This window comes from Gobio gobio (assembly GCF_949357685.1).
Source record: "Gobio gobio genome assembly, chromosome: 10".
NCBI classification, from domain to species: Eukaryota; Metazoa; Chordata; class Actinopteri; order Cypriniformes; family Gobionidae; genus Gobio; species Gobio gobio.
In genome coordinates, this window is record NC_137116.1 from 45,356,747 (window position 1) to 45,370,039 (window position 13,293).

General features: G+C 38.5%; 1 protein-coding gene across 2 annotated transcripts in view; it reads left to right on the forward strand.

Moving 5' to 3' along the window:
* Positions 1-13,290, forward strand: part of sh3gl1b (SH3-domain GRB2-like 1b) — a 29,969-nt gene extending 16,679 nt beyond the window's left edge. The window contains exons 2-10 of one of the 2 annotated variants that reach the window (XM_079827169.1): positions 1,176-1,244; positions 3,610-3,682; positions 3,833-3,976; positions 4,076-4,209; positions 5,325-5,483; positions 6,201-6,304; positions 6,400-6,533; positions 6,822-6,869; positions 11,037-13,284. In XM_079827169.1, coding sequence (XP_079683295.1) covers positions 1,176-1,244; positions 3,610-3,682; positions 3,833-3,976; positions 4,076-4,209; positions 5,325-5,483; positions 6,201-6,304; positions 6,400-6,533; positions 6,822-6,869; positions 11,037-11,230 — 1,059 coding nt within the window. In that variant the 3' untranslated portion in view covers positions 11,231-13,284. Of the gene's footprint in view, positions 1-1,175; positions 1,245-3,609; positions 3,683-3,832; positions 3,977-4,075; positions 4,210-5,324; positions 5,484-6,200; positions 6,305-6,399; positions 6,534-6,821; positions 6,870-11,036 lie in introns of both variants that reach the window. The other variant, XM_079827170.1, reaches the window with a different exon arrangement.
* Positions 13,291-13,293: the final 3 nt, after the last annotated feature.

Genomic DNA, 13,293 nt, shown 5'->3' on the forward strand with positions numbered 1-13,293 from the left:
GTTTGTGTGTTGTGTGTCGTGTGTTGTGTGTGTGTGTGTCTAGTCCTACTCCTGGAGGGCCATAGACTGGGTAAACCCAGCCGATTTGCTTCCGCCCTGCAACTCAGTCTGGAAACCTGTACATTCATTTTTACTGCTTCTGTTACACTTTGCGGGAACCAATCACAGACTGGCTTATCCACCTGGCGCCCTATTGGTGGGTTTAACACTATGATGGCTAGAGAAGCGATGGGTCGTTGCCCGTTGATCACGCCTGATGTGGTCTGATTGGTTGAAGGACTATCCATTTGCATACAGAGTCATTTGAATTATGCTCGTTGATCACGCCTCTAGTGGTCTGATTGGTTGATGGACTATCCAATTGCGTACAGAGTCATTTAATTTATGCTCGTTTATCACGCCTCTTGTGCAGTAGAAAATACATAGCAGACTCCCCAGACCAATGTTCAATCTTAAATTGAGCTTGGTCTGATGATAGCCAGACAAGGAGGGCCACTGTCCTGCAGATTTTGTCAGAATGTCATGTTGCAACTGTCACTACATTGCTATGCTATCTATCTTGACACAAAGCTTTGACACATGCTAGCTTTGCCTGTTACAAGCTAAGAAAAAACTCATTTTAAAATTATGACTTTACAATGCTTCACGCAAAGAGTTTAAACAGTGTGACAAAAACTCTGATCATAAAAAAAAAAATTTTTTACCTTGAAAAGTATTTTTTACAGAAAAGGTTACATGTGCCTGCTTTCTTCCAGGTAGGAGGAGGGGCTAACTGAGCATGTGCAATATAAATCGAGATCATAGAGCAAATCAACTTTTGAAAGTAACGTGGTACTTCAAATAACAATTATATCAATTACATTCACGACACCAGGTGTAAACATTTACTCGTCATTGAATCATTCATTCAAGATGCTTTCAGAAACACTAATAAAGCAGACTCCCCAGTGAAGTATGAAGTATTTATAAATGAGTAATTTAATTATTCATTCATCCATTTAAAAAAAAAAATTAATTCCAAATCTTTTTTTTTCTTCTTCTTTTTTTAGTTCGAAAAAAAATCATGATCTCTATTTGAAAAAGAAATGTGATTCTCAATTTATACAGAATAATTCAAGCTCTAATTTGAATATAGTCATACTGGTTTAAAAAGGGCTTCTCTCTCTGTTTGTCAGATGGTGAGTGAGAAGGTTGGTGGTGCTGAGGGAACTAAACTGGACGAGGAGTTCAAGGACCTGGAGAGAGTAAGTGGAGAGTATTTTCCCACACCGCAGCCAACAGTCTTTCTAAAAACATTGATTTAAACACATCAAGTGATTCAAAGGCATGACCTCTGTCCCACACATCCATCAATGAGATTTTCAACACCACCTGTGTTTTTCTGGAAAGTTTCTTTCACTTACAAAGTAAAAGTGGTGCGGATCCAGGAGTGATCCAGGAGGATTGTATGTTTTTATAATGATCTGAAATGTTTTTTCACTGCAGTGTCTTAGGCTGAAATCTGATTTTAATAGTCCTATCCTCTAAACACGAGTGATGTCATCAGGTCTCCTGAAAACAATGATCAATGATATATGTTAAACTTTGTTCTAACACTAAACTCTGTGTGGCCTCGCATATTTTACAGATGCCTCTTCATTCATTTACATATTACATATTTTAGTAAATGGTTTAATATAATACAAGCAAATAATTACTTGAACAGTAGTCTGATAAATCTTATGTAGGGAAATTCAATACAAAAACTAAAGTACAGTCTGCTGGCCAACATTGCAAAATAAGCCTGATGACATGTCAAATATTGACCAGCTGACTCTATATGATCCTGCTTTTCACAGCTACTTACTAAATAAATAAATTAACATGAAATATTGATTTGTTGAAATGGTCTTATTATGTGAGATGTAAGCCATTTAACCCTTATGCAGTGTTGAAAAACCATAACACCTTTTGTGTTCCTGGGTCAAAAATGATGGCCTTTTAAAAACTGCTTGTAAACGTTTCTTATGCTATATTATCACGAAATATTGAATTCAGTCTTTTTGTCAACTGGTATTCTTTCAAATGTTTCTCTTATTTTCAATCTCCCTCATTCATTTTCAAAGTATGGTCATTTATGACCAATATAAGCTCAGATAAATGAGGCCTACGATCAGTCAAAAAAAAAAAAAATACAAAACCTGTCCTAATTGAAACAAAATTCTAAAGACTAGACTAGAATTTAAGAACCAGCTGTTGCCAGTCGTCCTTAAAGATGTTATTAAAACATTGTAATATTTGCGACTGGCGCCGTCGACTATTCTGCAAGAGATACATTCCCTGTCAAGTATCATTCATCCTTATTTTTGTCATTTTGTCAAACACATCTTCTTTTATGTTATGTTAATTATAAGTTAATATTGCAAGTTAATTGTTTTTATGCTATTCATTTTGTTCTGCAGTTGGAAAAGTGAAACTGCATTCTGTTCAAATTTTGACCTGGAGTCTAATAAAAGTTAAACAGAAAAAATTCAATGGTAGCTTATGTAGGCTTTATAACTGCACTTGTTTCTGAATATATATTCATTTAAATAGACTAAATAATAAAACAAAATCACATAATATTTTAATATATACCCTTTAATTATATATAATATATTTGTGGAAATATGGTGAGGAAATACAGTTCCTTGAATATCTCTGCAGCTCTTTTGTCAAATGCAGTCAAGCTTCTGTTAAATAGTATTGGGAGTGTTGGACATTTACTGTAGACTGATAAAATGAAAAATAAAATATACAAATAACATTTTAAATTATTTCTGTTTCTAAATAAATAAAGCAGCATTTTATATTATGTTCTAACTGGTAACTCTGGAACCGGAATAAAAAATAAATAAATAGCCCAGCGTTTTTGCTCAGAATGAACCAGTTTGTTTTTACTTCCTGATTTGAGAATAACAGCCTACATTATTGCTTGATTATAAGTTTTAAAAAACAGCACTAGAAGTGTTGTAGTTAGCTAAATTAATCAGGAAATACATAATGAAATGTGTCTATAGGTGATAATGTGATTGTCTGCAGGGTTTTTACCGTTTTTTCTGCACAAATTGCGCTGCAAATATGTAGCGGCAGCTGTCTGTTGACATCTATGTTAGTTTCGCTACAAGATCTCACACAGTTGAGTTCAGCAGAATGTCCCGTCGTGACTGTAGTGGTCTTAAGCCGGGGACACACTTAACGACTGTAAGGCCGATTATGAATGTAATTTGATACTTACCACTGATCATGCCCAAACGTGCCGGGTCTGTGCCAGTTGTTTACAGTCAGCATTTAAAATCAGTTCAGTCTTAGAATGTTTCAGCTAGTCGTGTCCCCGGCTTTAGATAACTGTCAAATGTACTGTTTAGCATTGTTATACAAAAATATTGGACTGCGGAATCCGAATCAAGAATTGGAAACATTCCAGAGTGATTTTAGTTTTAGACGTTGATTAATTAGACTGTTCCTATTGTCACATGTTATTAAAAAGCCATTTTGTCTTTTTATTCTGTGTTGGTTATTGTGTCTTGCCTGTAGCGGTGCGTGTACGTGTGTTCTCTGTGTATTGACCTCCCCTCTGTGTTTCTTTAGAAAGTAGATGTGACAAATAAAGCTGTAGTAGAAGTCATCTCTAAAACATCAGAGTACCTGCAGCCCAATCCAGGTAAGACCAAAGACATCCCTGGAGCTTTGTAGAAAATTTGTACACATTTTTTTTTCTGTCAAAACAGACGCACACAATTGATCATTACTGTAAAACATTCTTTTCCATTCTCCATTGTTGCCTCTGTTTCTGTCTGTCTGTCTCACACAGCATCTCGTGCAAAGCTCTCTATGTTAAACACTATGTCTAAGATCAGAGGGCAGGTGAAGAGTCCAGGTTATCCACAGGCCGAGGGGCTGCTGGGAGAATGCATGGGAAAGTATGGCAGAGAACTCGGAGAGGAAACAAACTTCGGTGGGTTTACAAAATGAGAGCAGCTGTTAAAACCTCACAAGTTTTGTTTGCAATTTTCTGCTAACCAAATGTACAAAACAACCACATTTTTGTTTGTAGGTGGTGCTTTAGTTGATGCTGGTGAAAGTATGAAGAGGCTAGCAGAGGTGAAGGATTCTTTGGACATTGATGTCAAACAGAATTTCATTGACCCTTTACAAGGCTTGTGTGACAAGGACCTAAGAGAGATACAGGTTGGCTTTCTCTCTCTGTCTCACACACGCATATAGAGATACCTATTTTATTTTTTTGTTTGTTGATACCCACACTGTCAGAAAATAAATTGCAATAATGTTGCACATTCAATGGAGCATTACCCCTGAAAGGTTCATAGTTGTACCTTAAGGGTGCATATACTCTAAGGTAATAATATGCACCTTTTAGAGATAGATAAGGTACAACTTTGTCCCTGCCCCAGTGACAAGCTGTTGTACCCCTACAGTTTTTTTTGTCTTTGCAGATTAAGGGCCCTATTTTAACGATCTGAATGCATGGTCTGAAGCGCAGGTGCACTTAGGACGTGTCCGAATCCACTTTTGCTAGTTTAACAATAGAAAAAAGGGTCAGCGCATGGTCCAAAAGGGTTGTACCTAGTCTCTTAATGAGTCATGGGTGTGTTTTAGGCGTAAAGTGCTATAAACCTCTCATCTCCCGTTCCCTTTAAAAGCCAGTTACGCTTGCACCATGGGGGATTCGCTATTTACATGGCGGAATTTGCGAGCGGAAAGACTGAACGCTTCTCCAAAGAGGAATCCTTTTATTTTTAAAAATGTTTATGTGCTGCTGAATAAACAACTCCCTGTGTGAGTAATAAGCAGAGTGTACGCGTGTTGTGCATCCGCCTATAGGCCCATATTACTAATGTCCCCATTTAAATAACAAAAAACACTGCGCTATTGACTTAGACCAGGTTGTTGTTGGTCAATGGCACAGTCGATTTCAGTTGCCTCAAAATAGCAATGCGCCTTAACACACCTTGTTTTCAGACCATGGGCAAACAGATGGGCACGAATGCATTTGCTATTTAAGCAACGTGGACGTGAAAATGATAACTGCGTCGGGCTGAAACTAGCAAAAACGTCGCATCTGGCGTTGCATTGCGGCAAGTGTATGATAGGGCCCAAAATGTTCTAGACTCTTTACAAAAAGTGAAGATCTGCACATTAATGTATTTATGAAGATTGTAATCTCCTTTGTAAAATAAAGTACTCCTTTTGCTTTTTGAGGAATACATTTTATATTTAGAGTTAATTGCCTTTGCAATGTTTTGATGTTGGTCTTATATTGAAAGAGTTTTCCTCATTCTCAGCACCATTTGAAAAAACTTGAAGGACGCAGGCTGGATTTTGACTATAAGAAGAAACGTCAGGGGAAAATTCCAGATGAAGAGGTCAGGCAGGCGCTGGAGAAGTTTCATGAATCTAAGGAGGTGGCTGAGATCAGCATGTACAACCTTCTGGAAACTGATGTAAGGATTTACCATCTGACAGCTTGATGCTTCATTCAGTGTGTTTTTGTGCTTTTGTGTGTCCTGGGGATTGTTCTAATCCTATTAGCAGCACTGAATAATTCAGTGTTTTTCTGTAACACCTTGCCTTACTGATTTTATACCAACTCAACTGTCTCTCTTTTAAGAAATGTTGGCAAAGACTGACACTTTAGAAATAGCAGTATTGAAGATAAAAGTTTCCTGTCCTTTTTTGACTCCAGCCCATCAGTGGGGTCAAGACAGGTAATCCAATAAAGCAGCCAAAACGCTAAAAATCCTCTTGCTTCTTGGCTGCAGCCTCTAATGTTTTATGGAGATGTCAGAGCGCCATCTGTTGGTTCAAATGACAATAACTTGATGAGGGAATAAACATTGGCAAGTGGAGTCTACGGAAAGACTATTTTAAACTCATCAGGCTCTAGATGTAAAGTAATACACTGAAGATACGTGTATGGTACAGTTTTAAGTGATAGTTAACATTTAGTGTGGACCTATAGCAGAGCTCCCAGTCTAAATTCAGCAGTTTAGTGAGACCCGTGTGAACTCAAGTCCTCAGGAATTACTCATTAACTATTTCTGACTATTTGTCAATGAAGGTGGTTGTGGCTGCCCAGTGTGACCATAAGCGTGGATGTGCATAAGTGACAAATAACTATATCTTTATATATTTAATGTGTGTGTGCATCTCCTGTGCAGATTGAGCAGGTGAGCCAGCTGTCGTCACTGGTTGAGTCTCAGCTGCAGTACCACAGACAGGCTGTTCAGATCCTGGACGAGCTTTCTGACAAACTCAGAGACAGGTGTGTATGTGAGCATGTGTGCCCTTACACAGCATGTGTGTTTGTTCTGGATTCTGTCAAAAGAAGCAATAAATGACTCCTGTTTAACCGACCAGGATGACAGATGCTCAGTCACGTCCTCGTAAAGAGTATTTGCCCAAGCCCAAGCCTGTAATTGACTTTGGAGACCCCAGCGAACAGTCGAACGGTGGCTTCGCCCCTACATCTGCTCCACCCATGCGTAATACAGGTAAGACCAGACATTTTACTACTGAACAAAGTCATTAAAATGCCCATTTTCCCTATTATGTAGCCAGTATAAGGAATTGAGGATAGATAATCTTCATTACATTGAGGAAATGCCTTGGACTAGTGAGAGAAAGGCACATTGTGCTTTGTGCGGTTGCGGCCCGGTGGCAGGGTGTGATGACACCGCCTGTGCGTGTGTCGGGATAGGCAGGCCGAATGGACAGCTGTCAGCTGCTCTCTTCGTCAGCCAGTGACCCTCTTCTGTGTTCTCTTCCCATTGCGTCATCAGAGCCATACCACCAGTTTGGCAGAATATCCACATGGAAACCCAGATTGCGTGAGTCAGAGAGTGTGTGATTCTGTATGTGTTTGCATGGGAAAGTGGACGTGTTTATGTGTGTTGGGGGTGGAGAAAAAAAAGGAGGAAATAGGAAGTAGAAATGTGCAAAACTGCACATTTTCTAGTGAGTCTTCTAATTAATCAGAATCAAAAGATATAGGATATATTTAACATGAAATGTACTTAATTTAGGGATGTACTGAATCCAGGATTCGGTTTCGGAATCAGCCGAATATTGGGCTTTTTGATGGGGTTCGGTTTCTGCCGAACCGTATATTTTTTTTCCACCGAACCCTATAGGCTTGCACTACGCACGCTCCGCTGGTCGAACGTAATGACGCCGCTGTTGTTTATGGGAAGGTGTTTACTAGGTGGACCATTCGAATCCAGTAGGCTGTGAGAAAGTGAAAATGCAACTTGTGGACAGAAAACTTGTTGTTTGGCAGTACTCTCAGTCAAAAGAAGGCGATTCAAGTCGAGCTACATGTTCAATTTGCAATGCCGATTTGTCTCGTGGTGGCAAGGACCCTAAACAATAGCCCCTGTTAAAACATTTGCGTATTAAACATCCGAAAGAATACGAGTTGTGCATGAAGGAATCTACAGACAGCAGCCAAAATGCAGTAACTTCTGGTAGCCTACAGCAAAGGAAGGACAGTCATCCTGGCATCATGTTGCCTATTCTTTATTAAAATTGAATTAAATAAAAAATACACTGCTGTAGGGATGCCTATTCGGTTAATTTTCCCAACCGACAACCGCTGCTCATTATCTGATTATTAACCGTTAACTGATAAGATTATTATATTGAATTGGCATTGAATAAAAATACGATTGACGAGACACTTTTGTTCACGGGTTTATTTTTGATTAACTTTTTCTAAGATTTTGCTTTAACATTCTCTTTCTAACATTTTTCAATGTACATTTATGAAATGCACTTTCTGTAAAGCTGCTTTGAAACCATGTGTATTGTGAAAAGTGCTATACAAATAAATTTGAATTGAATTGAATTTTACTGTGCAAACAGCAGCATACAGATCAGATCAAATATAAATAAAAATAATAAAATAAATAGGCTTACACTAAATATTTTTCACTTAAATAATTACCAAATTAAGATGACAAAACGAAAATACACTGAATCCGTTTGAAGCCTTGAAGAACCGAAATAGTTTTTTTGTCAAATAAAAATAGCAGGCCTACCTCAACCCTCACCTTGTATGGTTTTTATTTTAATTTTATTTTTTAAAAGTAACATGTCTAAGTGATGTGGGTTAGTCTGGAGCACAGGCTGTTGACAGAAAACACCCTCTCAAGCCTCGCTTATACTTTCGTCTGTCTCCGCAGCGCGAGCCTCTGCTGACTGCGCGCGCGCCTTCTGCGCTCTCCGTTGTGTTGTTCTTTGAAACAACAAAGGGCGACTCGGGGTAATTGTTCCATACACCATCAGGAAACATTGGCGAGAAGAACATAAGTGACAATGTTTACTTTAGTAAACTTGACCAAAACCACACTACGAAAAGCCTTAAAGAGCACCTATCATGGCATTTAAAATGTTCCAAATATTGTTTTAGAAGTCCCCAACAACAGTTCTGCATGCATGCAATGACAAAAAAGACTTTAGTTTTCTTATAATATGCATTTATTTTTACTTGTTTTGAAAGCGATTCTCAAATGATTCCTTTAGTGATTCACTTTTCAAAACCCTGCCTTTACGTGACGCTAATCTGCGGTGATTGGTCCGATGACCCAGTCAGTTGTGATTGGTATAGTCTGTGCAGATATTTTCGGAAACGGAACGCCCATCAAAGTCTTATAGTGACAGTAATTTGTTAATATGTGTCAGGAGTTATGAATATGAAAACCGCATCGGAACCGTTTGATTGTAATATGAGCCTCAGCTGATCTCATTCATAAAAAACTCCTCTATTCTCCTCACGAAGACTCGCGACAAATCAACATCCCTCAGGGCTTTTAGTTCAAAAGTGTGCAGATGAGGAGACATATTGATAGATTCTCATATGTCTGTGTCAAATTTCTAAACAGAGGAGTATTTTTTATTCAATACTTCCTCAAAATGCGCAGATGTAGCCTAATCACGAGCGATGGAGTCTCTTTTGTGTTGTTTTCAATTCATCCTGGCAGCCGGAGGGCGCTCTGTGCATATGTAGTCCATATATGGTACAGACAGACGAAGAAGATACCATGTGCCATAATAAAAGTCCATATTAAAAGCTTCCTGAGATCGCGAGACATGCAAATAGAGACATTTGACGATTAAATAAACACGCAATCGCGACAATGTATGGTTTGTCTTCAAGCCACTTAGTCTTCAAATGCTCATCCTTGGGCAGATGAAAAAAGTTTGCTTTTGAGTCACACTTCAGAACACAGCGTCTCGTCGCCATGATGTTTTCTAGTTTTCACTGGCGTCTTGGAGCGCAATAAGTGGGCGTATCGTATTCAAATAACTTGACAAGTTGACGTCATCTAGTCAGAGAAAAAGCTTCGGTCTTCTAACGATTCTTAAAAATGACTCAGAGTCGCCTCTTACTTTTGAAAGAAAATAACTATATATACGGTGCACTGTCATATTTCAAAACTTTGCAGGATGTTTTTGTTCACTTAGATCTATGTTACACACTACATGAAAGGTAAATTTCAAAATTCCATGATAGGTGCTCTTTAAACAAGGCTTCAGATGGCACTGATGTTCCGGGAATACAGAGATAACGCCTCGCTAGAGTGGCCAGCCTCGGGAAGCGCCTTTCATTTGCTTACCACCAGTCTAGAGATTGTACTACTGGTGTATTTTAATACCGCATAGCATATTTTGCAATATGAGCATCCCTACACTGCTGTGGACCAAAAAATCTGGATTCGGTGCTTCCCTAATTTAATTGCGCATTTAGATTTCCTTCATCTACTATATGAAGCAGAACAGAATAGAAATGTTGGGATGAAGTTAAGATTTTAATAGTTAAGACTTGGCTCAACTACAAAAAAGGCGCACATTACAACAAGTGGTAAGCAAATAGACCATAATAAAGTTTTCTTCAGTTATACCACTATCGGGTAGATGTTCCCATACCTGTGAAAATATGATTTTATGAAGGGAAGGATTTGTCTGAAACATGCAAGGTTCAGCTCTCCATTAGTTGATAGTTTATTGCACTGACATACAGCAAACCACAGGTTACATATAGTGTCTTGTTGGGGGATGTGTGCCTGAGAGGAAAGAGGTGTGTAAGTGAAGAAGACTGTACAAGTATCTCTGTGTTTGTGTGTGTGTAAATGTGCGCATGTGTGTTGGCCTCAAGCACAGAGTGCTGCTCCACTTAACAGCGTGAACCCCTGCTACAGACTGAAACTGGAGGTCTCCTGTCACATGACCACAGACCCAGGCTTTGCCACCCTAACCCTCTCTAACACAGAGCACCTTGTCCTAACCCAGACGGTTGTAGTGGGATTAAAACTGTGTGATAACCACTAACACATAAATGGCACTGCTCACTGAGGGCATGACTTTGGTTTGACAGACTGGACTGTGAAATGTTTCTTTGGCAGGAAACTGAAAAACGTGCTGCTATGAAAAGCAGTGTTATTTTTGTAGTATTTATTCATGTTTTTAATTAGCTGGTATTTGCTGGTCAGTATTTATTTTCATTTTAGTTTGTTTTAATAATGTTGTTTTGTGCTTTTGTCATTTTTATTAGTTTTTGCTTTTGCGTTTTAGTTTTAATATTTTTAGTACTTCAAGGCTAACTTACTGTTGGTACAAAACTGTTTTCATTTCAAGTTTTCATTAATCTAATATTTATATTGTATCATTATTGCAGCATTATTTCAATTACCAAAACCAACCCTGCTATGAAATATGAAAGTGTTTAAAATGTTTAGTGTTTAAACATTTCATTTGTTCTTTAATGCTTTATAAAGTAAAGTTTTTCAAAATAGAAATAAAAAATATTACTTTAAAATTATCTTTGGGTGTGTATACACAACCTCAACGAGACATTTTAGTGTATTCTTTTGTCTAGAATTTTAGAGATTGGTTTGATGATATTTTATTGCTATTACTGCCATATACTGATATCCCTCAGTCCCCAAATCCCTCCTTAATATCCCATTGTCATTAAATCTCTCCATCTATCCTCTCAGCATCGGAGCAGCCGTGCTGTAAAGCACTCTACGATTTTGATCCGGAGAACGAAGGCGAGTTGGGCTTCCGCGAGGGTGACATCATCACTCTGACCAATCAGATCGATGAAAACTGGTATGAAGGCATGCTGCGTGGCCAATCCGGATTCTTCCCTCTCAACTACGTGGAGGTGATCGTTCCTCTGACACACTAAGTGACCTCCGTCACAGAAAAGGGGGGAGAGAGAGAAAGAGCAATAAAAAGTGAAAGGGAGAAAGCAGGAGGGAAGTGAGGTAGGGAGAAAGGAGCCAGTTGAAATCATCTTGGTCTTCATCCTCACCACATTGTTGCCGTTGATCCAAATGTACCTGTACTCTGGCACTTTTACACATTGATTTATTTTTGAAGGAGGGAACTTTGGGAAATGACGACCTTTCACATTCCAGGACTGACTGACTGACCGACCGGTTGACTGACGTACGGATGGTATAACTTGGTCCTTAAGCTACAATTTCAGACACACTAACTCGCTTCATCGTCTTTTAATAATGTCTCATACTGTTTATGCTGCATGAACTGAAAAGAAATGAATACAGATTATGATATCCCTGTGATACAATTCTCATTTTTTAAAGAGCAGACAGGCTAAGTCTTTATCTACTTAGTACAAATTCTCAACTGTTGGATTGTGAAAAGTTCCATTTTGACTCGACTGGTCCCCTTAACGCCCCCTGCTGGTCAGGCTGCGACATTGACCTGCCTCAGATTAAGGAGAAACCGCCTTGTATCTGTGACGGACACATTAGCACTGTGGGGCTGTGTGTGAAATGTCCCAATGTGCAGCAATCCTGAGCCACAGACCTGTTGAGAGGAATTAGTCCTTTTGTACGCTCCATAATTATGCTTTTTTTCTATAGCTTTTCGTCATCTAATATTTTCCATGTATATTTCTTACAAGATAAAAGAAATTTGACGCTGAATTGCACCTTGGATCATGTCGTAAATGTGAGCTAAAACACTCAATGGATGTGTTTAGTCAGGTGGAGAGGGTTTTACTGCACTACAACCGTTTATAAAGTATGAAACACTTTGCTTCCCCTTTTACAACTTTTACCCCAGAGGGCGGCAAATAAGCAATTCGCGCACCGTTTTCTGAAGGAAACACAGCCAAATAGTTCTTTAAATGGAGACGTCTTCTTCTGGCAGCCTGAATTATAGTCTTCCTCTCTCTTTCTCCTCTTTTGATGTCAGTTTACGGTAGTCTATACATCTGATGCTGCTGGCAGTGTCCCATTATTTCAGGTGTGTGTATTTAGGGTGGATGTTGGCTCATAAGCCCCGTATTCAATTTAATTTACACAGAATATCTTTATTAACAAATACTCCTCATCTTCAGAAAATGAAGGGATGGTGCTACATCTCTTGCTCTCACCCATCACTTTTAAAGCATTTTTATGGCTTTAAAAGTGGTTGAAGATCTAGTTACTACTTGACTTAGTGTTCTCTAGTTCTTAGGATGTTTTTCTTTTCAAATACTGTACCATCGCACTCCGTAAAAGCATGGACCTACACACCATCTCGGTGGTTCTGAACACACCAACATCTGTCCCTCCACCCCTCTGTGACCTTTTCCTCCAAGTGTCTGTTTACATGTATTGTCCACAGTTTGTTTTGCTCACCATAACAGACCATTGTAGATGTGCTGACTCAGACAGGCTACGGTCACCGTTTCAATGTGAAAAAAAAGGGTTTTAGTGCCTTTTCGATGGCAAGAATCAATCTAGAACACCAAACAAAATGTTAACTATGATTTTCGATCTAATGTGTAGTTTCTATGTCTGTCCTTTCATTATTTACGAAGGGCTTGTTGGTTTCAGTATTTGGCATGAACTGTGACCAGATGTACAAGCATGTGTACAAATGTGCCTTTGCAACACTACACGTTTAAGAGAACAGCAGATGGGTTATTTCTGTCTAATGGAATGAGGGTACCAGAATGATTTTATGATAATAAACCATTCTGGTTCTACTCTTTTAAGTATTATATTGTTTTTTTTATATACATACAAAACCATTCAACCTTTTTTATTAATGATTTTTGCATGTTAGCTTAATAGCAGGCTGATGTATGTTGTAGTTTTAAAGTCTTCTCTTGTATGTCTCAGATTTAACTGCATTATATTGTTATTCTTGAGTATCCCGAACTCTAAATATTTGTATCTTATTGTGTCCACTCGTCTTTAAGTAAATAAATTCAAGAAAGTACTCAATCTGTTT